Here is a 27,500-nt window from a genome sequence, read left to right on the forward strand (position 1 = left end):
GTTACCTGTTGCCAATCCAGTCCAATCCTTTTCCGCCATCTCCAACAGTTTTATGCATTACAAAATCTATGAGGATAAACAGCATAGGTGACAACACATTCCCTTGTGAGTACTCCACTGTTCACTGAGAATTCATTTGATAGGACTCCATTAACATTAAATTTGCATTTTCTATGCGCATGAACAGACTTAATAAAAATTACATATTTAGGAGGAACTCCATAATAGCGCAGGACTCTCCATAAAATTGACCTGAACCAATATATATTTATATATATATATATATATATATATATATATATATATATATATATACTGTATATATATATATATATATATATATATATATATATATATATATATATATATATATATATATAGCCTATATCTTGTATGTGTGAATTTCATCCTGCCTCAAATACTAAATCTACCATGATCAAAGCCTGAATTATTTTTTATATTTTCTTCATTATTTCCATATTGAAAATTGAAAATTACAACCAATATTCACAGATAATTTTATCATAACTTTTTTACAGCTTTATTTCATAGTCACGTTGTGTAAGCTTTATTTGTTGGATTTTTGCGTCGTATGAGATTATGAGGGCGATTTGGTGTTGATGAATATTTATGGTTCTTTATTGGTTTGCTTATGATAATTGCCAAAGATAACTTATAATTTTATTGAATCTGTAGTAAGTAACAATTGATTTATTGACAAGAATTATATGTATTTACTAGTTTACTTACGGTCGAGAATCTAGGTATTTATTAGTTTACTGTAGTATTATTTATGATGTAGTTTTTATTTTTTTATTGATAAGTGATGAGACGTTTTTTTTTTTTTTTATCAAATGTGTACATTACTCTTAATTTCTCATAGCTAGATATATCTATTAAATAATTGGAGGTGTTTATTGATTATTGATTAATAAACAACAAGAGAGTTTCATTTGTTACCATAGACACCAACCTAACCGTTTTTATTCCCTATGGTGGCTGGATGGACAGCGCATGAATATTACATCAGTAGACTGGGAGCTTCATTCTCGACTCTGATCTATGGGGAATTCTCCTTTTGAAGTAAACCCCACGTTGGCTCTCTTGATGGAGCAAGGTTGGACTACCGTATGGGGCAAGGTTGGAGTTTTACATGGAGTAAGGTTAGAATTCAAAATGATGCAAGGTTAGAATATATTACTAAGGTTAGAATTCGTCAAGGAGTAATGATAGACTACCGTTTGGAGCTAAGTTAGAATACCTTATTGAACAAGGTTACAACTCCGTACGGCAAAGGTTAGAATTCTATTTGGAAGAAGGTTTGAAGTTCACACAGAGTAAGGTTAGAAGTCACTATGAAGCAAGATTAGAATATCACAAGGAGCAAGGAGGTAATACCATATGAAGCAGGGTTAGAGCTCCACATGGTGCAAAATTGAAGAACCATATGGAGGAAGTTTAGAGTACCATATGAAGCAAGGCTAGAATTCCGTTATGAAGCAATGTTAGAATACTATATGACGCTAAATTTAGCATAGAACTCCTTATGGAACAGGGAAGATACTCCATAAGAAGCAAAGTATGTTGGAAACGGTATAATTATTTCATCAAACGAAAGATTGGCGGTTCTTACATTATGAAAAGCAACATTTCTCTTGATAATAAAAGAAGTGTTGGTTGAAAAATTCTGGCACTAACTACGTGAGAAATTAATCACCAAAGTTTACGCAGTACGAAATCCGCTTAAATCCTAAAAATAAAGCATGGAAATAAATGCTTTCTCTTCTTAAATGCCTTAAATAGATGTTTTACTCTCAGTTTTTCTTCCATTGTTGAGCATCGAAAGGAAGAGCGTCGGCGATTTGCCAGATAATTAGCCCCTGGATACAAAGAGTGCCATCGGAATAAGGGAAAAATGAAAACCATGAGAAAGGGGATTACGCCTTTCTCTTTTTTTTCTTTTAGCTTTTTCGAGGCACCTCTGGGCAATTCAGAGAATGATATTAGATTCCTCAAAGTTAGGAAGTTAATTAAGAACTTCTAATTACAATGTCACTGCCATAATGACAACAATAAAAGAATTCAAACTATTATCTCCTTCCTAAATTCAGCAGATTAAAAAGTTGGGCTTAGTCTTTTGGGAGAGGGAGGGAGAGCTGGAAGGAAGGGAGGTGGGGTGGGTGTTAAGGGAGAGATGGCCAGAGAGCGAGTGGAGGAAGCCAAAGAGAATCCCCAGAGGCTACACAATTTATTGACACCACTTGCCTCCCGCTTCACTTCCAACTTATGAGAACCAACAGTCCTAGCCACCATCCACCCCCTTACTCATCCCTCCCCACCCCTTCCCTCATCCTCCAATCTCAGGGCCCATATACGTCGCTTCCCAACTTTTTCCAGGGGGTCTTGTACCCCCCCCCCCCTCTCCATCTGATATCCAACCCTCCACGTGCCATTTTGCTCTTTGGCCACTATCATTAACCTTCTTCAAAGCTTAATGTAAACACACAAACACACACACAACTTTGTTGATATATATGTTTCTTCCTAAAATATGAAGAACAATTATTCGAGAACCAGGCTAATGATAACACACAATTCATCCATAAACTTCGTAATACAGTGTTAATTTGATTTTGATTCTTGGAGTATCAAGAAAATTATATGTAAACCATGTTTATGATAACACATTTCTTTGACATAAAGAAACAATATTTTATTTCGTTGCTACCAGGAATTTGTCTTAAGTAGGAATTTCCTTCCTTAGTAAAGGTCAAGAATTGTTCTTCGCAGTGCGTTTTCATCAGATAATCGAAGTCGGTCACTGTTCTCTCTCTAATTGAAACACTGGAGATTCCAATACATTTTCCGTTTTCCTTATCTGCTTGTTAAGTCTGCTAAAAGTCATTTATGACACTCGTTGCCTCACGTTGTTTCTCGTTTCCCAACACGTGCCCACACCATCTCGGTTGTGACACTCTTACCACCTTAATCTTAGCTACGCCTACCATTCTTATTTCATAATTTTATAACCTTTTAATGATGTTTATCGTTACGTTTTAAGCCATCTTTCAAAGCGCATGACCCTTAAACTCAGATCTGGCAATGCGGGCCAGGAAAAATGCCACAGCTTCATTTATAATAATAATGATTAGATTTTAACCAAGAATAGACGAAATAAGAGTTACTTTACATAATTTTTGGAATCAAAGTATTACATTTCAAGAAATACTAGAAAAGCACTCTGAGAGTGCAGACCTCCACCACGGCAGGTTGTTTCGGTCGAGCTTTTCCTGCTGGACCTTGACCTTTGACCTAGGACATTCAAAATTGAATGAATTCCACGTCTCAACATACCACTTAATCCCGGAAAGTATCACAACTCTGAATAAAATTGTGGCCAGGAAGTTGTTCAAAAACAAACAAACAGACATACAAACAGAAGCGAAAACATAACCTTCCAACTTCATTGTCGGAGGTAAAAAACTATTTCAGTAGACTCCATGTAGTTGATAAGATTTCCATGACATGACAATTGACAGCGTATGGTATGGGTACTGTCCACACCACAGCAACCTTCTTGATTTTACTGTATCTCATTTTATTCTTATTTTTATTCCATTTTATTTGAATTATATCAGAAGAAAATACAGTCGCTTCTGATTTGTCACACCTGCCAATTTGCACTGTATTTTTTTTTTAACTGTTGCTTAATTGTCGCGTGATGACATGTTTAATTTATAGCAAATCACAGCTATATTGAAAAGTATGACGGTATTCGTTCAATATTTCTAGTAAATTATTGCTTTATTACAAAGTATACAGAGCAACGTAGTATTAGTTATGTTTTACGAAAAAAAAAAGTTATTCACCACTTTTTACAATGACTAAGGTCTAAATGAATGGGGATTCAATGAGATATCGCACAGACTAAATATTTTTAAGGGGCACTAGTTATTGAATGAAATTATTCATACATCGTATAAAGTTTTGAAGCGCACTTTGCATGTACATTATTGCTTCAAATTTATATAACATGTTTTCATAGAAGCCTTTAGAATTTGTGAAGGGAAAATAGTTTCATTTAATTTTCATATTTTCAAGCTTCTCAAGTGTGATTATATAGATAAGAAGTCAAGTGTTCACGTATATTTATATTTACAATTTGCCCCGTACATTCACGAGTTTGAGTTTCCTGGGTTTTATTATTTAATGGCGAGACCCCATGATGCTTTTAAAGTAAGGTTTTTGCGGCATTCATCGTTGCCCTTCACATAATACATTCTCAGTGTATTATCCCTACTGTCTTGTTTCCCTGTCTACCCCACACCACACCACATTTATACTACTGCTTCTGTCCCTCTGTAACTTCCGTTCATTTGCTCCAGGTTTTTCGATCTCGGTTCTTGCCATGATTCCCAAGAGAGCATCATATTCCAGTGAACTTACCCTTAAACCCCAGAGAAGCGAGGTGACCCTGTAACAAAAGGGTAGGGAAGGGATGTCTTCTGTTGCTAAAGGGCGGAGGCAGATTGTTCCTCGTGAACAAGAGCACATAAGGAAAATCGAATCAATAATCGTGTTGCTGTCAACGCAATTGCCCTGCATGGTGCTAAATATGTATTGCAAGTGAGGGATATTTCTCCTATCACTAAATGGCTTACCATCATCGGCAACTTTTCCTGGAAAGTTGGCAGTACTTTTTACCTAGTGTTTTTTTTTTTTTTTTTTTTTTTTTTTTTTTTCAACGGTGGCTATGACATGCATTTAATACCAATATTCCCTTTAGTGCTTCCTTAATATTTCAACAAATACGAAAGCTTTTTTTATAACTAATGTTAATGTTACCAAGGTATTTATAGGGTGCAGTCAATTCACTGCCCACAAAAGACCTCAAAATTGTTGTAAATATTTAAGAAAAGATTATCCACAGCTCATGAAATCTTCCCTTACCAACTGATGACCCTTGTGAGGTTTACTGTGGAGTTTAGTTTTAGTTGAATGCACACAAAATGGAAACTATATAAATGCTGAGAATTCCTGGTATTTTAATATATTTACAAAATAATTCTGTACTCCTTTTCATTATGAGGATGATTATATTGAATATTATTTTTAATAGATTTATAAATTTAACTTGGTGCAGATGGTCCAAGCCCAATATGAGTTGGATCTTGCAAAGGGCTATGACTTTTAGGTGAATGTTTTGTTGATCTATACATGAGAAAACAATTGTTGTCCTTTCGTAATCTTATTTTTATCTATGTACCATTATCTCATTTTTCTTGGGATTACTTAATAGAACAAAATTATTTATTTCTAGCCAATATATAAATTTGAACTCAGAATAAAGTAAAAGTGATTTCAGATTGCCCATCACCCCATGAATTCGAGTAAGCACTACGTACCTAAATAGTTGAGTCTTCTAATGGTAGCCACAATATAAGCGAAGCTCTATCCTTTTAAAAGTTGGTATCGGTATAGGCCATATATTCAGTATCGGTGCATCCCTCCCCTGTACTGTATATTCGTCAATACAGTAAGTCATTCTATGACAAATCTTCCCTTACTAACTCACTGTCGTTTGAAGTCTACAATAGAGTGGTGAGTTGACCAAGGTCTCAGCTGTGACTTGGTAAGAGAAGTGGGTATTCCTCTTTCTTGTGTGTGTGTGTCGGGGGGGGGGGGGGTCCATATTTATGGAATTTTTATTTTCCCGGGTATTTAAATAACCAAATCCCCTTGGAATCTTAAGAACCAACTTTAATGTTGGCAGCATTATACAAAACTATGGCTGTTTGGTCTGAAATATTGAGATTGTTTTCCACATTCCTTTTCAGAACATTTAAAGGAAATGATTCTCCCAATAATCCTTGCGGCTCTGGCAGTTTCTTCGAGTCGTCAAGATATTTATGAAGAATTGGCCGAGCCTTGGCCGGGTGGATGGTCTGCATGGACTCCCTTCTCTTGTTCTGCTACATGTGGAGGAGGCGTTGCAGTACAGCGTAGGTATTGCAACGAACCTTTGCCCTCCATGTTTGGACGGAAATGCATGGGGCTGTCTAACAGGAAGACCAGGTGTAACACTCACTCTTGTGGTGAGTTATCGTATCACTTGGCCAAGTCCATCATTAAGAGTTTACGAGATGGCTTTTACAGAACACAGCATGTAACAGAGATGGGCAAACCTCTTATCCTACACTACGATGATCCAAATGGTCTCCCAAAATACCACCGGAAATGGATGAAGTATGTGACATCACAGGAGAAGTTTTTAACTTTTGACTCCAATATTACTAAAATGAGTTTTCTCGACAACATTCTCAAAATTTTCATGCCTTCAAAGCGTGAAAGTTATGCAAGTGGAATATCAGTGTTAGAAAATAGTTCACTGAGTCTGTCAGGAGAAAGTACAGACCAAGCTGGAATATGGATGTGTGTTGCAGCTCCCTATGGTGATGTTCATTCATACATAGTATCTGCCACTTCAGTACTCCTAAAGCCCAACTGGTTAGGAGTAGGTATAATACATGTTTTTGTAGGTAAGGTAGTCGCTCTGTCTTGCAATGCCCAACCCCTCCATGTCTTGTTCAGCACAGCAAACAACAAATTTACCATGCAGTGGTACCATAACGGTGAATTGCATCAAGTCATGACTACTGACTATCTCTTCTTGTATAATGTGTCTTTGTCACATTCCGGTGTTTGGTCCTGCGTAGTGAAAGAGGAGTTATCACAGACCACAGCATATTATGAAGTTGTTGTACATAGCAATTGGATGTCAAGGATTATTTATTCTCTAAAAATGTCATTAATCAAGTCTTTTCATACTCCATCGACCATTCTCATCACACTCCTAGTTTTAGTTGGCTTAAGAATAATTGTTTATCAAGTTTGTTATAAGCTTTTTTGTTGAAATGCATAGTAGGCTATTGCATTTGATTGGGTTCCTGATGATTAGATTATTGCACTGATTGTTATATAGAAAACGGATAATATGAGCTGTTGTGATCTTTTGTTTTTAAATTCTCTTAGATTATTTACTTATTCATCACAAAGCATCACAACACAATAGGGTCTAAACTATTCATGTATTTATTCATTCAGTATTTTGCATCCTTGACATAGATCGATTAGCACATGAAACCTATTGTAAATTGTATTTTACGCAATATGTAGCATTTTTCTTCTGCAGCCTTGACAAATTTTGCAATACTGCACCCATTTAAGTAACTGAGAATAGACTTGCTTTGAAAATTGATACTAAATATACTAAATATATTCATCCTTGTCACTTTGAGTTCTAACTCAGCCTTGAATCTGTTTCAATAATTTTCGTTTTGTAATGGATCGTCGACGAATGGGTTGATACTTTTTCAAGATATTGTTAATTTTCTCATAATGTTTTTTACCATGTTATCACCAATAATGTATGATACAAAGCCACCAATTTAGAAGCCCTATTTTATTTATGGTTGTTTTTTGCAAAGTGTACCATTTATTTTCCCATTTTTTAATGAATTGTTGAATGTACGTCTTAAAAAGACTTTAACTTGAAAACTTTCAAAACTAAAAACCCTTGTGAGCAATAAATTAATAATTATTTGAATAAGTACAAAATAGAATAGAAATAACTTTTTTTAAAAAGTATTTTATAATGTACAAATTAGTGATGATTACTAAGGCCACCATATTAGCGGCAGTGAGATCAGCCGATTTCATGACCTGGAATTTTGGGCTAATTCTGTTGGACTTTGAACCTTTCTAGGGGATTTAATTTGTGTATCTAATGCTGTATAGTTCATATTCTTTTCGAAATATTCACAATTTTGAGAGAGTGAGTATAGCACAGACAAACATACGTATTCAAAATGCAGCAGGGCTATTTCTCAAGAGTTCGTTCAACCTTTGTAAATTTCCTTCATGAAGTGGAACCATACTCGCTTTCTTTGATTTACTGTAGGTATCTACATGGACAAATGCGGACGAAAAATTTATATTTATTTCATTTTAAAAGGAAAGAAAACTTTAGTTACTAAAGTACCCATGTAATTTATGGACTTTTGTTTGAAAGGCCACTTGTTTACACACTCCTTAAGTTGAAATTTTTTTATGTTGAAAGTAGTTACTGATATGTTCCACAGAAGTTACCAGTGTACTATTCTTGGTATTAAAGAATAGCTTGAATGCTTTAGAAGTCTGGTTTCAATCTACATCCTTAAGTTTTGTACGAGTTTTTATGGATTCAAATCGTAAAAACTAACTATTAGGTCATCATCTTTCATCTACAGTATTTTATAACAAATAAAAATTATAGCGTGTTCTATACTGACTGGTATTTGAAAGCTGCTTAAACTATTTGTCAGTTTTGTTATAACAACTATTACTGTCTTGCCTTGAACTATCACCAGACTACTGCACGGGAACTTTTATTAGCACAGTGATTACCATGTTGCTTCATGTTCCTATGGGAGTACTCCCAGTGAACCCCAACTGGACCTGGCAGATATTCGGTAGAGGCCGCGGCCTGCACCGCCAGTGCTTGTCATACTAAAGCCAGCCTGCCTGCCTGTTGTTCCAGGATTGGTATGATCGAAAGTAACACTAATTTAATCATCATCACCATTGTTAGCATTTAAGGAAGCAGGAGTCGTCAGCGACTCGATGGACATCCATAGGGAATGTAGATTGACTCATAATCCAACATTTTATCCGCTCGGTTTTTCTACCTATACTCTCCGGTTTGTTTTTTCGAAAGACGACCCTTAGGCAACTTTGATTGCGCTTATCGATCATTCCAAAAACGTGAAGGAGTGTGAGGGTGGAAGGCACTGCCTCCGCTTTCGTAATTTCAAGTAGGCCACGTGGTCAAGCAATTCGGAAGGCTAATTTCAAGATCTGTTCCTCGTGTATCCCCAATCTCCTTTCCAGAGTAAATATGGCCTTTTAGGTGTCTTGAGTGAAGGGGGGGGGGTTCTAAGACTGTTTATCTACGAATATTGAATCGACGTATGAGAATAAAAAAAAATCATTGTTTTATGAAATCTATTCCCCCTTAATAGCCATATTTTATTCGTGCGACTGTGACTTAGTTTTAAAGAATAAATTAAAAATTAAATTAATAAACGTAATGTTACCATCGTCCATTATATCATCATTTTGCACCGTGAACAAAAATGATAAATGAAACATATGAGTTTCCATTACCATATTTTGATATGTTTTACGCATCGTGAAAGTTACACCCAAATGTCACAGCTAGGAAAATACAGTACAAATACGTGTAACGACAAATTAACCAAACAACATCATTAAAAATGAGAAATACTGTACCTGCTGCCCCCTTTCGTACATATGCGGACAAACGCGCCCCCTACGAGAATGAATGGGCCCCACCTGCGAACCGTTATCATGATTAAGCCTCATTAGCGTCGGGGTGATTAAACCTAATGCAGAAATTTGCGATGAAAAACGAAAACTGGCGATTTTTCCCATCCGCTGTAAATCGCTAATTATGGTTCCTCTCGATAGACAGCCAAATTGGTTTCAAAAATAAGCTTCCCAGAGAGAGAAAGGGAGAGAGAGAGAGAGAGAGAGAGAGAAAGGAGGGAGAGAGAGAGAGAGAGTGTGTGGGAGAATACAAAACTACGGTATGTCTACTCAATTTATTGATTCCCGTGTTGGGCTATGATTAATTAAAAGGAAATTTGATCCTGTTTAGTACCATAGAGGCGAAGAGAGAGAGAGAGAGAGAGAGAGAGAGAGAGAGAGAGAGAGAGAGAGAGAGAGAGAGAGAGAGAGAGAGAGGAAATCTCGGATACCTCATATTTACGAATATTCATAATTTGTAGATAAGAAGAGCTGAAATGATTCGCCTCAGATTGTCTTTAACTTTCAGTGACTTTTATCAGTTATGTAGCTTACCACTGTTTTTCTCTCTCTTTTCCCTTCTTGGGAAGTTAAATACTTTTCACGGTTATGTACACTTGCTTAAAGGGATGATGATAAACGTTATAAATATTGTTAGATTATGGAATCATCTAAGGAATCATAAAGTTTTATATGTAGAAACAAACCCATTGTAGGAATAGCAAAATTGCATTGGAAACAAAACGGGAAGAATAGAAATCATCAGAACACCCCAGAAGAATTGAAGAAATAACATCATATGTCAAAATTAAATTTGCTTAGGAAGTCCAACAATTTCTTTTCATTATTTTGCACAAAAACCTTTGGTCGTCAAGATTGTTTATTAAAAGCTTCTTGTACAATACTGACGCAAATTGATAATGATAAAAAAAACTATTTTGTAATTGTTTTTATTGTTTTGGGACTCTTAACAACAGGCGATATTTAGAATTTTGTTTTAAAAGAAGGAGCGGGATACAAATCATCATGCCGATCATAAATCACCATTCTTTTCTCAAAAATATGCAATCATTATCACAAAATCGCTCCGAGATTACAAACCGCCGCCAACACAATTTCACCTCCTCCCTTAACAAAAGGTTCCGTATCAGTACTAAGAATCCTGGAATGGTATTCCCCCTTTAACTCATGATTGCATATGACATAAAGAATGCTTAAAGCATATCAGCACCAAGAATTATGAAAGCACGTCAACACTTGAAATCATGAGAACACATCAAGACTGGAGCTCCTTAGCATACATTAACACTTAGAATTCAACGATAAAACATAACAGTGCATATCAAACCCTTTGAAATAACTTGGAATCCCTGGAATATCTCTTCGAAGGAGGTTTGGCACGCGGTTCACTGTAAACATTATTGAAGGATTTTATTTCTGCGTCCATTCGGTCGCCATTACTGAAGGATTTTATTTCTTGCGTCCATTCGGTCGCCAGCTGCACCTACCGTTTAGCAACAGAGAATAGACTTCCTTTGAAAATTGATACTAAATATACTAAATATATTAATTCTTGCCACCTAAAGTTCTACTCAGTTTTGGTTAAGTTTCAATAATTTTCGGCATTACTGAAGGATTTGGAAAATTTATGCTCTAACCCCTCTATGATTCAAGACTGAGTTAGAACTTTAAGTGACAAGAATGAATATATTTAGTTTATTTAGTATCAATTTTCAAATGAATGTTTAGCCTTTTACTTTGTTTCCTTTCATCCATATCCCATAGTGTAGTTGCGTTTTCCTCCAGATATACTTGAGAGATGCATGGCTCTATAGCCCCAGTGCTCGGCAATAGAGAGAGAGAGAGAGAGAGAGAGAGAGAGAGAGAGAGAGAGAGAGAGAGAGAGAGAGAGAGTGTGTAGCGCTTTTTAATTCTTCAATTATTTGATAAGACATTCAAAGCACTTTTTTTTTTTTTTCTTTTTTTTTTTTTTTTTTTTTTTTTGCAGTTGTTCGTGGATGACATTTGCTGCTCTGGTATCATTGTTACCCGGAATAAATCGGCTCTCCGGTCGCATTAGAGCCCTTGTGCACAAAATTTGATTTGTACATCAATTGTATCAATATAATTTCTTTCTCGGTTAAGTGCTTTGCGAAAATGAGACAATTAATGCATATTTTGCAAGATTATTCGCGTTACTGATAGTACTGTTATGCCACTTTATGTTTTGTATTACCTTTTGTAAATATCTGTAAGATATTTATCTAGATTTCTCTCCGTCTTACCAGAAAATGTACTTTTTCTAGTTTCCTTTGAGCTTCGCGTCCCCTGATGGATGACTTCGGTGACTGACTGACTGACTAGATCAAAGTGTGTGTATAAATACACACACACACACACACACACACACACACATATATATATATATATATATATATATATATATATATATATATATATACATATATATATTTATATATATGCATATATATATGTATATATATGTATATATATGTATATGTATGTATGTAAATATATATATATATATATATATATATATATATATATATATATATATATATATATATGTGTGTGTGTATATATATACACATATATACTGTATATATATATATATATATATATATATATATATATATATATATATATATTTACATACATACATATACATATATATACATATATATACATATATATACATATATATATGCATATATATAAATATATATATGTATATATATATTCCGGTAAGCAGGGTCGCTATTTCTAGAGAGCCGTTTCCAAGTTCTTCTGTCTTCGATGTCCTCCATTGTGAGATCTTTCTCCTCCATATCTGCTGTTACACACTCCATCCACCTTCTCTTTGGCCTCCCCCTCCTCCTCCTATCGGGAACATCCATATCCAGCATCCTCCTCCAAGCATACTCCTGGTCTCTCCTCATTACCTGCCCAAACCAGTCTAGTCTCTTTTCTTGGATTTTCTTTGACACCTCTGTAACCTTTGTTGTTCCCCTTACCAAGTCAGTCCTAACCTTATCTAGTCTCGTGATCTCAACCATCCATCTTAGCATTCTTATCTCTGCAGCATTCATTTTCTTCTCAAAGATCTTTTTCATGGGCCAGGTTTCTGCACCATACGTCATGGCAGGTCTCACTACAGTTTTATGTACCTTTCCCTTTAACTTTAAGTTTATCCTTCGATCACACAACACTCCCGACACTCTTTTCCAATTATTCCATCCAGCTTGAATTCAAGTGTTCACTTCCGTTTGGAGTTCTGCTGTATCCTCCATATAATACCCTAGGTACTTGAATTTTTCTGTCCTCTTTACTATTTCACCCAGCAAATGTATATCATTTAACTGGTTCTGCGGGTTGCAACACATATACTCTGTTTTTGTTCTACTGATCTTTAGCCCTCTGCTCTCCAATTCCTCTCTCCATCTCTCCAGCTTCCCCTCCAATCCTTCTCTGGTTTCATCACATAGAACTATATCATCTGCAAACAGCATGGTCCAAGGTGACTGCTCCCTCACTCTTTCAATAATTACATCCATTACTTTATTAAAAAAATAGGGGCTTAATGACGACCCCTTGTGTAACCCAACTCCCACTTCAAACGTCTCGGTAAAACGAACATTCGTTCTTATTTGTGTGCCTGCTCCTTCATACATATCTCTAATTAGTCTGACATATTTCTCTGGTGTTCCCCTCTCTCTCAAACATCTCAATATCTCCTGCCGTGGAACTATCATAAGCCTTCTTTAAGTCAATAAATAAATACTATATATAATTCCATTTGGCCTTCTCTATATTTTTCCATCAACTGCCTTAATGCAAACATTGCATATATATATATATATATATATATATATATATATATATATATATATATATATATATATATATATATATGTATATATATATATATATATATATATATATATATATATATATATATATATATATATATATATATATATATATATATATATATTGCTATTTACGTGACTCAACGTGAGCTGAGATCTAAAAAAAATAATATCATGCGTTTCTCTCTCTTCCCCACATATTTCTTTGTCTGGTAACTGTTATTTGATATGTGTTTAAATCAGTCACTCGAAGTGTTTACATTTGTAGCATTATAAGCATCATACCCTTCATTTTATGGAAAGGAAGCGGTTCGTTTCTTGATACATTTTTTCCTGCAAGATTATCGTTGTATTTTCTGTTACGGCTTTGTGGAATGATCTTCCAAATCAGGTAGTTGAATCGGGAGAACTTCAAAAGTTCAAACTTGCAGCGAATGTTTTTGTGTTAAACAGGCCGACATAAATCTGTTTTTATAGTTTTATGTACAAAAGATCTATTTGAATGTTACTTGTCTTAAAATGTGTTGTTTTAATTGTTCATTAGTTCTCTTGTTTATAGCCTTATTTCTTTTCCTCACTGAGCTATTTTTCCCTGTTGGAACCCTTGGGCTTATAACATTTTGCTTTTCTAATTAGGGTGGTAGCTTATCTAGTAGTAATAATGATAATGATAATAGGGACTGGTAATAGATTTTCACAATTAGATATTGTGATTGCTGTTCGTACAATTTACCACTTTACTTTATTACAATCACTAATATTTACCGGTTCAGCATAAAGTTTAAAACGAGTAACCACAGAAATATAACTGTTCACCTATATTAATTGTATGTAACCATTTCTTTCATCGTTTTACCACGAATTTTTGTGCTGAAAACCCGTTCTTGTTTACCAATGAATAACATTTGTATGCGCTGAAATATCCCCGTCCACCGTTCATGTTTATGTATTGGTCGAATGAGTAAATAAAGAGGAAGCCACGGGAATGTCATCGCTTGTTTGTGCAACTCTTTTGTTTGTTGAGCTGCATCGTGCGTTGTTTGTTGTTTGGTTGATTTGTATGTTGCAAGGTATTTTATAGTGCGATTGTTTTTTGTTTTTTTATCTGGATTTGATTTTACTTATCTATTTCTTTGTCAATTTTGGTTTTGTTTTTACATACAAGCTTTAAATTATGTAGTAACTTGATATTCTTATTTCCAAAATATTCTTTAGAAGCTATGGATTCCTGGAATCTCCAGCAGATCAGTAAGTCTTCAATGATATTTCCATAAATCCTCCCTCCCCCCCAAAAAAAAAAACTGGCCGAAATTAAAGGAGATGAAGTAAAATGTCGCTAAATGTCACAGAGAGATGAGGGCTACGGCCAACCCGTTATTACTGCAAAGTCATGATTTAAAAGAAAGGAGTTTTGGTCATGTACTGCATTAGATGACCCTTGTGAGAGTAGCTATGATTATTAATATTATTATTATTATTATTATTATTATTATTAATATTATTATTAATATTATTATCATTATTGTTATTATTATTATTATTATTATTATTATTATTATTTTTATTATAATTATAATTATTATTGTTATTATTATTATTATTATTATTATTATTATTATTATTATTGTCAATAAGGAGACAGCCTTTTGCAAACATTTAACATTAGAAAGGAAATAAAGATATAAATAAACCACAAGAGAAGTAATGAACAATTAATAAGGAATAGTTTAATGACATTAACAATATTAAAATAGATCTTTCGGTAAATGATCGCTGCTTCAGCACCAGTGATTTTTGCAGGAAAATCTTGTAGTTTGATATATCTCTGCTCTGTATTGTGTTCAGCCATTATCTTGGGATAACTAATCATTCTTACGGCGATGGTGATATACAGTCATAAATTCTTTATTTCTTTCTTTTACTGTTGGAAAATACAATACAAAATCCATGGGATGAGCAACTTGAGGCCTTTGAAAGCTTGTAACTGGGACATTTCTTTGTCATTAATCATATCTCAAGAAATGAATAGATGAATTTAGTATATATAACATCATTATTCTCTTTGTCTCTGATCCTATTTTTGAAACCAATTTGGCTGTTTATCGAGAGGAACCAAAATTGGCGATTTACAGCGGATGGGAAAAATCGCCAGTTTTTGGTTTTGCATCGCAAATTTCTGCATTAGGTTTAATCACCCCGACGCTAATGAGGCTTAATCGTGATATCGGTTCGCAGGGTAGATCAGTTCATTCACAGGGGGCGTGTCAGAAAACTACACACAAAAGGAGCAGTTAAAGTATATATATATATATATATATATATATATATATATATATATATATATATATATATACATACATACATACATACACAATTTGTAGTTAGATAGATAGGAAGAAATGCATACAAATAAATTAGCTCTTCTCTAGGGTAGAGAGAGAGAGAGAGAGAGAGAGAGAGAGAGAGAGAGAGAGAGAGAGAGAGAGAGAGAGAGAGAGAGAGAGAGAGATCAGTATTCCTTTCATCTGTTACCGAATCCCAGTTCAGCTTAAGCGATTCATCACGATCATACATATGAAACAATTTTTCCCACTCGGAACTCCGGCGTTGGTTTGTTTCCTCTTTTCCAGTTTCAGCAAAAGTTTTTTTTTTTTTTTTTTTTTTTTTTTTTTTTTTTTTTTTTTTTTTTTTTTTTTGTTAATTACCTTCTGAAATGTGTCAGATTGGCTGTGGTATCTATATTGTATCTAAGAATATAATCTATTATATATTAGTATTTAAACTGATGTGTAGATACATTAACTCATTTTATTGTCACTTTATTATTATTATTATTATTATTATTATTATTATTATTATTATTAGCAGCCAAGCTACAACCCTATTTGGAAACGCAGGATAGAGAGAGAGTTAAGGTATATGATATATAGATAAGGACATATATTGGGTTATATGTATGTGTTAAATTTAAGGTATTGGTGTAATCTATTGTTATTATTAGCCAAGCTACAACCCTATTTGGAAACGCAGGATGCTATAATCCCAAGGGCTCCAATAGGGAAAATAGCCCAGATATCATTGTTATTGAAAATATGCAAGTAGTATTTCAAAAGAAATCAGAAGCCTATCAACTGATCAAATATGCCAAGTGTTGGATGTTCTCTTGAGAAGAATTACTAATATTGAAGACATTTGAATAACCGCTCAGAATATCATCATATTAGAATAGGAGGAATATTATCAAGAGTTCTGAGCATACAAAAGGATTTGCGCATGAAACTTAAACTGATTATTTTATTGACTAATCAGTCACAAAATTACTCCTATCAAGATGTGACGGATAATTTAGTGTGTTTGAATAGTAGTGGCTTATTGTATGGGTGATAATAAGTAAGATCCTCGTTTAGTGTTTATATGGTAATTTCTCATGATATTCATTCTAGATATCTTTAATATCTCTGTGTGTGAGAGAGAGAGAGAGAGAGAGAGAGAGAGAGAGAGAGAGAGAGAGAGAGAGAGAGAGAGAGAGAGAGAGAGAGAGAGAGAGAGAGAATTAAGATATATAATACATAGATAAGGACATATATTGGGTTATATGTATGTGTTAAATTTAAGGTATTGGTGTACAAGATTTTCGAAGATGTTGAATAGAATTTAAGAAGGAATTAAGGTAGAACATTTAAAACACTGCAAATATATGATAAAAATGGCCTTTGGAAAAAGTTAATTTCATGTATGTTTATCAAATTAGCCTGCCAAAAATAATTTGCTACATGATAAAAAGTATGCCTAACTTTATTTGTCAATCATGCAGGTATCGATAACACGTTTGGGCAATTATCATTTTGTATTCCAAGAATGGAAAAATAAACTCAAGCTGTGATTGTAAAGAAGGTTTGAATTTAGGAATGGTTTTCATAGAACAAATCGAGTTTTCGATTTGTACAGTTTCTTGCATCTAAGGGCTAAAGTTTGGCGTCAATGACCTTAGATGTCAGGATGCCCGAAAACTCGCGATCATTCGATTAAGGACCAAAGTTTGATGTATAGTATAAACATGGCGAAATCTAACCGAGGCCCTTTGCGTCAATAGGCGTAGGAGGAGATGATGATGATGTGTGAGTGTGTGTGTATATATATATATTATATATATATATATATATATATATATATATATATATATATATATATATATATATATATATATATATAATATATGTGTGTGTGTGTAGATGTGTGCATGTATATATGTATTTTATTTTCTTTAATATAATATCAGTAAAGAATATGCCCCTTATCTCTCTCTCTCTCTCTGTCTCTCTCTCTCTCTCTCTCTCTCTCTCTCTCTCTCTCTCTCAAATGTATTCAAGTATATGATTGCTTGCTTATCCCGAACAAAAATTTATCTCATGTATGTATTCAAATAAGTGATTGCTTGTTCACCATGAACAAATCCTCTCTCTTTTCCTTGCCATGCTCGGCAACCATTTATTCATCATGAATATGAAAGGTATTCAACTAAATCTTCACCCGAACGATCATGTGCCGTCTCCCTTCGCTGCCTTATGCATGAGAGCGTAGTCAACAATATACACTCTGGATATTTTGATCGTTTCCTTTCTTTTTTTTAATAGGAAAATAAACGCGTATAGATAAGTTGAACAACATTGCATCAACCAAGATATATAGTTTTAAGGTTTTTTTAATGGGTAAAAAGATGTCGGTGAATAACCTTTACCAGAAAATTATTATAGATGAAAGAGTGTTGAGTATACTTTCGCAATATGGAAAAATAGATATTTGACGCCAGTGAAGGGAAACATAATTATGCAATAGACGAAAAAACATGGTGGTTAGAAAGGAAAACAGGAAAAAAAAAACCGAACGTGAATATACGAGCAATACCAAGATAAATAATTGACATAATCTTGTAAGATTAAAATTTTAAGATAAATATAAAGTACGCAGATAATAGATATGAGATTTATAAAACGTATAAGATAGGAAACTACGCTGATAATAGATATGGGATTTATAAAAGAAAAATTAGTATGAAATGAATGAAAAATACGTAAATAATAGATATGATATTTATAAGAAAATATAAGATATTGAATAACTCAGACAATAGATATGGGGTTCATGAAGAATATTGTATGAAATAAATGTAAACTAAACAAATAATAGATATGAGATTTATAGAAATTATTGTATAAAATAAATAAACTACGCCGATAATAGGTATGATATTTATAAAAATTATAGTATAAAATAAATGTAAACTAAATATAATAGATATGAGATTTATAGAAATTATTGAATAAAATAAATGTAAACTACGCTAATAATAGATATGGAATTTATAAAAATTATTGTATAAAATAAATAAACTACGCCGATAATAGGTATGATATTTATAAAGATGATAGTATAGAATAAATGTAAACTACGCTAATAATGGATATGGAATTTATAGAAATTATAGTATAAAATAAATGTAAACTGCGCAGATAATATGTATAAGATTTATAAAAATTATCGTTTAAGATAAATGTAAACTACGGACATACAAAGTTTATAAAAATTATCGTTTAAGATAAATGTAAACTACGGACATACAAAGTTTATAAAAAATATCGTTAAAGATAAATGTAAACTACGGAGATACAAAGTTTATAAAAATGATAAGATATTGAAGGAAACAAGATAATTGACGCCATCTTCAGAGGGTTCCATCCATCCAGATTGATTGAACCTGACTCGTAATTGTTGATTAATGGATGGATCAGCGGACGCCTCCAGTCTTCATATGAAGGGAAATTGAGCCTCTGTTTGTAGCGTTTAAGTGATCTATTTGACTGAATGGAAGATTGGTTTAGTGGAAAGGTAAATTACTTTAACAACAGGAAAAATTATGACAAAAAATATTATCATCAGAATCAATTTCATAAAACTTGACCTTCTTGTTAATGAATATTATATGTTATTGTTTAATTTTCGCTTTTGATTAATTTTTTCATGGTATGTTAGGTGTTCACATGTGGGATTTATCCAAAGATTTGTGGAAAGCAAGTAATTCAGAATTTCCTGCGGCCAATTTCAACATGTATGTTTGTTTTGGTAATCGGTATTAGCAGTAAGGTTCTGATATTTATATATATATATATATATATATATATATATATATATATATATTATAATATATTTAGAGAGGGAATTTGAAAGATATATCCGTATGTTTAAAAGCTTGTTGTATATATGTATATTTATATATATATATATATATATATATATATATATATATATATATATATATATATATATATATATATATATATATATATATATATATATATATATATATATATATTGAGGGAAAGAATTTGACAGATATATACGTATGTTTAAAAGTTTGTATATGTGTATATATATATACACACACACACACATATATATATATATATATATATGTATATATATGTATATATATATATATATATATATATATATTGAGACAGTTTGACAGATATATACACGTATGTGTATATACTGTAAGTTATTAAATGAGTTAGGATCTACTTGAATAAATATGATTGTGTATTTACACATCTTACAAGTACGTAGAAGGATGAGTGGTAATGATCATCTTCTATTTTACAGGAGAGAAAAGAGATGTACTAGAAGAAATAACCAGTTAACCTTTTAGAACTCTACTGTAAGTGTTGATCCGTACCTTACTATCATAGTATTCATTATTACCGCCTTTACCTACAATTATATACTTTTTTTTTATTGTAAAGAAGCATCTTTTACAAGGTAAGAATTTTCTTCACAATGATTCCATTATGAGTTATTCTGTGCCCGGATATATTTTTTATATTGAATAATATGCTTTCCTTTATTTTTCCGGAATATTATAATATATATTTGTGGGGGATTTTGGTATTATATTTGTGTAAATATTTTATTCGTCTGTTTTATTATATTTATATTTCTTTGTTATCACGAGAAAAGGAGGTAATTCCAACCCATTAGTGGATCTCTTAATTACGTGATTTCCCATTTGTGATTTGTTTATATAACGCTTTTCTCAATCGTAAACTTTTATGGGGTTTGAGCTTTCTCTCTCTCTCTCTCTCTCTCTCTCTCTCTCTCTCTCTTCTGTTTGCAAATAAATCAGTTCTATTATTAAACCATATTTTTGTTTTTTCAGATGACATTTAAGAGTTGTGTCTCTCTCTCTCTCTCTCTCTCTCTCTCTCTCTCTCTCTCTCTCTAAAGCCACTGGCTGATGAACGATGATTAAATTAGAGAGTAAGTTCGTTCATTACATAAAAGAACGTTTTCTTGATAAAAAAAAAAATAATAATTCATGTATTAATGTCGATAAACGAAAATATAGTAAGGTATTTCATAAAGAATTTTCGTGTTAACGTTCATCTTAAGTTTATCGGAATTTGTATAAGAAGCTTGAAGCGATAGTTCAATGCTTTCATTGCGTTAAGAAGTATCTCAAATCTCTTACATCTTTTTAAGAAACTCGCTGAGATATTTCATAAGGAAGCATTGGCGAAATATTTATTTGAAATTGTCTAGCGAGTTTTGGATGAAGTTTTCAGCAATATTTTATAAGTATTTATTATTAAAACCTTAAAGAACTTATGGCAATGTTGAATAACAATTGTAAATGATTTATGATAGATTGTGAAAACTCCAAAAGTAAACGGGCCTTTTAAAACGTTTGGAACTCCAAAAGTAAACGGGCCTTTTAAAACGTTTGGAACTCCAAAAGTAAACGGGCCTTTTAAAACGTTTCGTCAGTCTTTGTAAAAGACTAGGGAATTTGCCGGGGAAATGTACCCATCCCAGTTCTCCCTCCTGAACTCGCCGAAGACGCAAAGAGGAAGGATGAGAGAAAAATAGGACGAGGTTGAGAGAATGTCATAGTATTAAAAAGTCCTTCTTTGTGGAAGTGTCCTATAGAGAGATGGCGTGTCACTCAACTGTCCTTTCCGCCTGACGTCCTCGTAAGTGATCTCTCAGTCATGGTCAGGTTTTTTCTTTTCCTCTGCCAGCTCTTCTGTCTAAGGCCTGCTCGTATTTTCTTGTTCCTTCCCTCCTCCTCTTCCTCCTCCTCCTTCTTCTTGTTCTCCATCTCCACTTCCTACTTCATTATCTTCCTCATTTAGTTGTTTTCTGTATTTGTGCTGTAATTTTTTTTCTTAAATTAGTGTTTCTGTTTATATATCTAGTTCATGCATTGAAAAAGAGAAACCTTCCTTATTTTTGGGCATTTTGTTATTTTTCTATAACTAAAAAATAAGACTCAATCGCTCAGGGAAGTAAATCTTGTATGTGAAGTTTGATGAATTGCACTGTTCTCAAATCTAGGGTATCACCAAGAAATTGACTCCTGAAGCATACAATTAATTGCGCGCTCGATAAAAAAAATAAATCAGAATCAAACGTACCTATAATCTTGCTCATTTCCACTCCTAGTTATACAATATTGCTCTTGGATTTTTAATCCGGCAAACATGATAATTTCTATCGTATATTTAGATACATTGCACAACGGAAGACTGTTTCGTAAGAAGTAACTTTTGATTACAATGACCGGGAGACATTAGAAGAATTAATGCAATGGAAACTTCCTATCTTCCATTTCATTAAACACATGGATTTTCTTGACTGATTTCAAAGTATCTTAATTTCCTTGGCGTATTTTAAAGAACAAATTTTCTCGACCTATTTTGTAACATTAGTTTTCATGACTTATTTCAAAGCTTATATTTTCTCATCATCGTAATTTAAAACTCCCAGTTTTCACGACTTGTTTCAACGTACATTATTTTTGGGCCATACTTAGAATTATCTCCATTTTCCTGACATTTCTAATTTTTTTTTTTTTTTTTAGAAACTTAATTTTCGTGACTCCCTGTGAGCTCCTTAATTTTCCTAAAACACTACTTTTCATGTCTATGTTATTTTTTCGAAGCACTTCAATTTTTCTGACTTATTTAAAAACAGCCACCTGTTGAGATACTACCGCTAGAGTATTATAAGGTCCTTTGACTGGCGAGACAGTACTACATTGGATCATTCTCTCTGGCTACGGCTCATTTTACTTTTGCCTACACATACACCGAATAGTCTGGCCTATTCTTTACATATTCTCCTCTGTCCTCATGCACCTGGCAACACTGAGTTTACCAAACAATTCTTCTTTGCTCAAGGGGTTAACTACTACACTATAATAGGTCAGTAGCTAATTTCCTCTTTGTAATGGTAGAAGAGAGACTTTAGCTATGGTAAGCAGCTCTTCTAGGAGAAGGACACTCCAAAATCAAACCACTGTTGTCTAGTCTTGGGTAGTGCCATAGCCTCTGTGCCATGGTCCTCCACTGTCTTGGGGGTAGAGTTCTCTCGCTCGAGGGTACTCTTGGACACACTATTCTATCCTGTTTCTCTTCCTCTTATTTTTTAAAGTTTTTTTTATAGTTTATTTATGAAATATTTATTTCTATGTTGCTGCTGCTCTTAAAATATTTTATTTTATTGTTAATTAATTCTATAGTTTATTTCCTTTCTTCACTGGGCTATTTTCCCTGTTGGAGACCTTGTGCTTATAGCATCTTGCATTATAAATAGTTGTAGCTCAGGAAGTAATGATAATAATAATAATATAGCATAGCACATTAATTGTAATGACTGATTTTAAAGCACCTTAATTTCTTGGACTAATTTCAAAGAAGTAATATTTTCTGACGTATTCACGACTGCTGTTCTTCGATATATATATATATATATATATATAATGACTACATATCTATTTGTCCATCGTTTATTCAATATATTGCTTTTACGCTTGATGTACAGTAAACTAAAAATAATTGTGTTTTTATTGCACATGATATGAGTTTTGATTTTTGCTTAAACGGATTTCCACTCTTACCCAGTTGTTGATGGCTCACTGATGATGTAGCCTCAGTTTTATTATTCTCTTTCCAAAACTGTCATTTGTCTCGGCTAGGCATTAACGCATTATTCAACACGATTACCATCAATCAAATTGTGATGTCAGGCTGCGTTAGTATTTACTGCGTCATGAAGGTTCAACCGTTTAGGCAAGTAATGTTGCCGAGTTGGTGCGGTTTAAAATGGAATGTTCTCTCATCAATTTCTTTAGTTTTAAACGTCATTTGGCATGTTATTAAACGCCATTCCCGACTATGTTACGTTATAAATTTCTTCGATGTGACGTGCTTTTTAGTTATGAACGTAAAACTGTTTCAATGTTGCGAGTTTACGAATGATTAACGTATAACATTATCGGTAATTTTTTCATGTGATGCTTTATGTACTGTATTTTATGGAATAGCTGGGGGTTGGGAGTTTAGTAAATGGCCCCTATAGAGAAAAAACAAGGTAATTTGTGATCTACTATCCTTCTCCTTATAGTGATCTACTATCCTTCTCCTTATAGTGATCTACTATCCTTCTCCTTATAGTGATCTACTATCCTTCTCCTTATAGTGATTTACTACCCCTCTCCTTTGAGTAAAATTAAGTATATTTTTATTTCCCCGTTTTGCATTGAGCAATCATGAACATTGACATTGTCATGATTGATGAAAAATTTCTCGTGCAGTGAAAAAATGGGATTTACATTAACTGTTTACTCTTTACTTGTATGATATTCATATCTCTCGTAATGATTAATATGTTAACGAACAAACGCATTATTGAACCAAATATTATGCGCATTAACTTTAAAAGGCTTCATTATTAACGCTTTGCCGTGGATGAATAAAGAATGCTTGTGTAATATACAGTATGATATTCATTTGTACCCTTCCTGCAACTCCATATTTATTTATTTTTATTTTTCTTTGAAGATTATAGACATGATATATATATATATATATATATGTCTGTGTATGTGTTCATAGGATATATATATATATATATGCATGCATAAACATATAAATGAATATATACAAAAACATTTATATATATATACTGTATATGTATATATATATATATATATATATATATTTATATTATACACAACTACAGTCACTATGTCACGGAGATTCAACTTTCAAAGGTATTTGGAGATTATATTAAGCCAGAGAGGCTGAATGATTTAAGCTCGTAACGATATATTCCTAAATTGCTGCTGTTGGCATTGGAAGGGAATTAAGTATCTGTAGTTAGCTGATTAACGTGGATCACAGCCAAAATTCTTGCTGGAAACACACGAGTGCGAATAAATGTAATATGCTTTTGCTGAACTATTATTCAACAATAGTGGGTCATAAATAGTCTACAAAAAGGTATGAAACTATAGCAACAGTAGGTCCATCTTGAAAATCAAGGTTTAATTAGCACGTATAGGCCCATCTATCTATCTATTTATCTATCTATCTTTTCTTAAACAGCATATGTATATTTGATATATATATATATATATATATATATGTATGTATGTATATTTATATGAAATATATACGTGTGTTTATGTTTTATGGATATATGTTTTTATTTTGGTGATATGTGTGTATGCGTAAACATGTATACACGTTTATATATACTGTATGCATATATATGTCTTCGTCGTCATCAACCGTTTCTCGTTCACTGCAGGACAAAGGCCTCAGACATGTCCTTCCATAAGTATCTTTTTATGGTCTATATATGGCAGTCTATACCTATAAATTTTTTGAGCTCGTTAATCTATCTTCTCATTCTTTCCCTGTTTTGTTTGCAATCTCTAGGGACCCATTCTGTTATTCTTCTTTTACATATATTATCTGTCATTCTCATTATATGTCCTGCCCATATACATTTCTTTTTCTTACATGTTAGAATATCATGTTGCTCTTTTTCTATCTAAGTATTATTCACATAATTATACTTTCCATATATTTTTGAGTTGTAACTAGCTTATGTTCTGTGGCTCTAGTAAGGTTCCAGTCTTATTTATAATGTAATAATAGTAGGACCATATGATTAAGTATTTTTCTCTTCAGAGAAAGTAGCATTTTACTTTTCATAATCTCATTTTGTTTATCAAAAGCTCTCAATCCCAATCTTATCCTTCTTTTAATTCGGTCTTACGGCCTGGAGAAACATTTACCCTCTGACCTAAGGGTGCATATTGATTAACAATCTCCAAAGGCTCGTCCATAACCGTTATTTGTTGTGTCGGCATTTTCATTGAAAATTATCTTATTCCTTTTCAGTCGTACATTTTTACTATATTCAAATGGTCTATCATTATTTGCAATTTCAAGGAATAGGGCTGTTTTCTGCAAATCTTAAGTTGTTAAGATATGCTCCATTAGTGTTAATTCCTACATTTTTCCAATCTAAATTTTTAAAAAAATACTAGGGAACCGGTGAATAATATGGGAGAGATAGAGTCTCCCTGTCTAACTCCTTTCCCAATGGAAATTTTCTTACTATCTTTATGTAGTTTTAGGATTGCTCGACTTCCCGTATACAATATATATTTTCATGTCTTCTAACATAAGATTCATCTATTCCTTGTCTTTGAAGTGCTATCATATCTGCTGAAGTTTTGACAGAGTCAAAAGCTTTTTCATACTCTATAAATGCCATACATAGTTGTTTGTCATAATCTGTTCATTTTTTCCATTATGCGGGTAATAACATGGATATGGTCAGTTGTTGAATACCTACTTCTAAAGCCTGTCCGTCCTCATGGTTAATTACAATCTTGTCGTTTTATTCTGCTTGATATAATCTTTGTAAATAGTTATATATTACTGAGAATAAACTCTGGTCAGTAATTTTTTAGGTCGTATCTTCCTTTTTTAAATTTGTATAACGGTAAAGTTTTCCAAACTGTAGGTATAGAGCATTCCTGCAAAAATTTTGTGCAAAGTGCAAAGAATTTTACTACTGTGAAATCTCCTGCATCAATTATTAAATAAATTGTTAGGCCATTTTTGCTGTTTTGCCTCTTTTTATGCCTTTTCATGCTTTCTTCACCTTCCTAAGTTACTTTTGGTATCAACTCAGGTGTTTCTTGATTTCAATTGGCAAAGTTATTTGTTATATCCCTATTGTACAGCATTGTATAGAAATCCTTTGCAATTTTAATCACTCCATCTCTTTGGTTGATATTTCCAATTCCATCCTTCAAGGAAAATAAAGGTTGACGCCCTGTTCCAAGTCTTCCTTACATCAATTTGATGCTTCTTCCTTTCTTTAGTGTTTCCTCAATTTTTGTCTCATATACGTATAAATGTTTCCTCTAGGATTTTACAATCATTTCTAATCTCTTCTTTATAAGGTTTTTGGTCTTTTCTGATAGTTTTCCTTGACCTTATTTACAATCTATCGCTTGTGTGTATGTTGTTTAATTATAATTCATTTATTCTTTACTTGATTCCATTTCATCCTGTAGATTGGAGGACCAAATTCTATTGCTTAGCTAAACTCATCAGATTTCCCTTTCATTACAGAAGTGTTTATTTTCTATTTAAAATTAGTATTTCTCTTTCTTTCCTTAGATCTAGACAAATTTTACTTCGCACCATATTATATATATATATATATATATATATGTATATATATATATATTTATTTCATATGTATATATATTATATATATATTTATATACATAAAGATATATATATATATATATATATAGAGAGAGAGAGAGAGAGAGAGAGAGAGAGAGAGAGAGAGAGTCATTTACTCTTTATTATGTAGGGGATAGTTTTAGTGTAAAAGTATCTGACAACATTTCAACTTACGTATCATTAAAATGAGAAAATGAAAAAGGTTAAAAGTATAATGAAAAGGAAAGCTACATTCACCGCTCCGAAAACAATGCAAATTACAAGTAGGCCTACTGGGCTAATTACCAACAATACTGTTTTCTAATTGCCAACGATACTGTTTTTTAATCGGAAGTAACGAACCAATTTATTACCTGACAATTGGCCACCTGAGTGGGCTGAATCGCATTTACTATTTCATTCGCTCATTCTAGAAACGGATGGTCTATTTCAGCGAAAATATATTGACCCTATGAGTTTGCAAATGAATTTTCTTTGCTAGATGCTATATATATATATATATATATATCTATATATATATATATATATATATATAATATATATGTGTGTGTGTGTGTTTTATGCCTGGCGAATTACATAAATTCCCGAGCTCCAAACTCACCTGTTTATTTTATTATAAATCTGCTAC

General features: G+C 32.9%; 1 protein-coding gene across 4 annotated transcripts in view; it reads left to right on the top strand.

Annotated features, from left to right (window-relative positions):
• The window catches only part of LOC137615390 (uncharacterized), a 421,687-nt gene that overhangs the window by 37,789 nt on the left and 356,398 nt on the right, over positions 1-27,500 (top strand). For 3 of the 4 annotated variants that reach the window (XM_068345215.1, XM_068345217.1, XM_068345216.1), the window contains one exon: positions 5,838-8,156. In XM_068345215.1, the coding sequence (XP_068201316.1) occupies positions 5,852-6,913 (1,062 nt within the window). In that variant the 5' untranslated portion in view covers positions 5,838-5,851 and the 3' untranslated portion in view covers positions 6,914-8,156. Of the gene's footprint in view, positions 1-5,837; positions 8,157-19,916; positions 19,972-27,500 lie in introns of those variants that run through there. The other variant, XR_011039232.1, reaches the window with a different exon arrangement.

This window comes from Palaemon carinicauda, chromosome 21, assembly GCF_036898095.1.
Source record: "Palaemon carinicauda isolate YSFRI2023 chromosome 21, ASM3689809v2, whole genome shotgun sequence".
Lineage (NCBI taxonomy): Eukaryota > Metazoa > Arthropoda > Malacostraca > Decapoda > Palaemonidae > Palaemon > Palaemon carinicauda.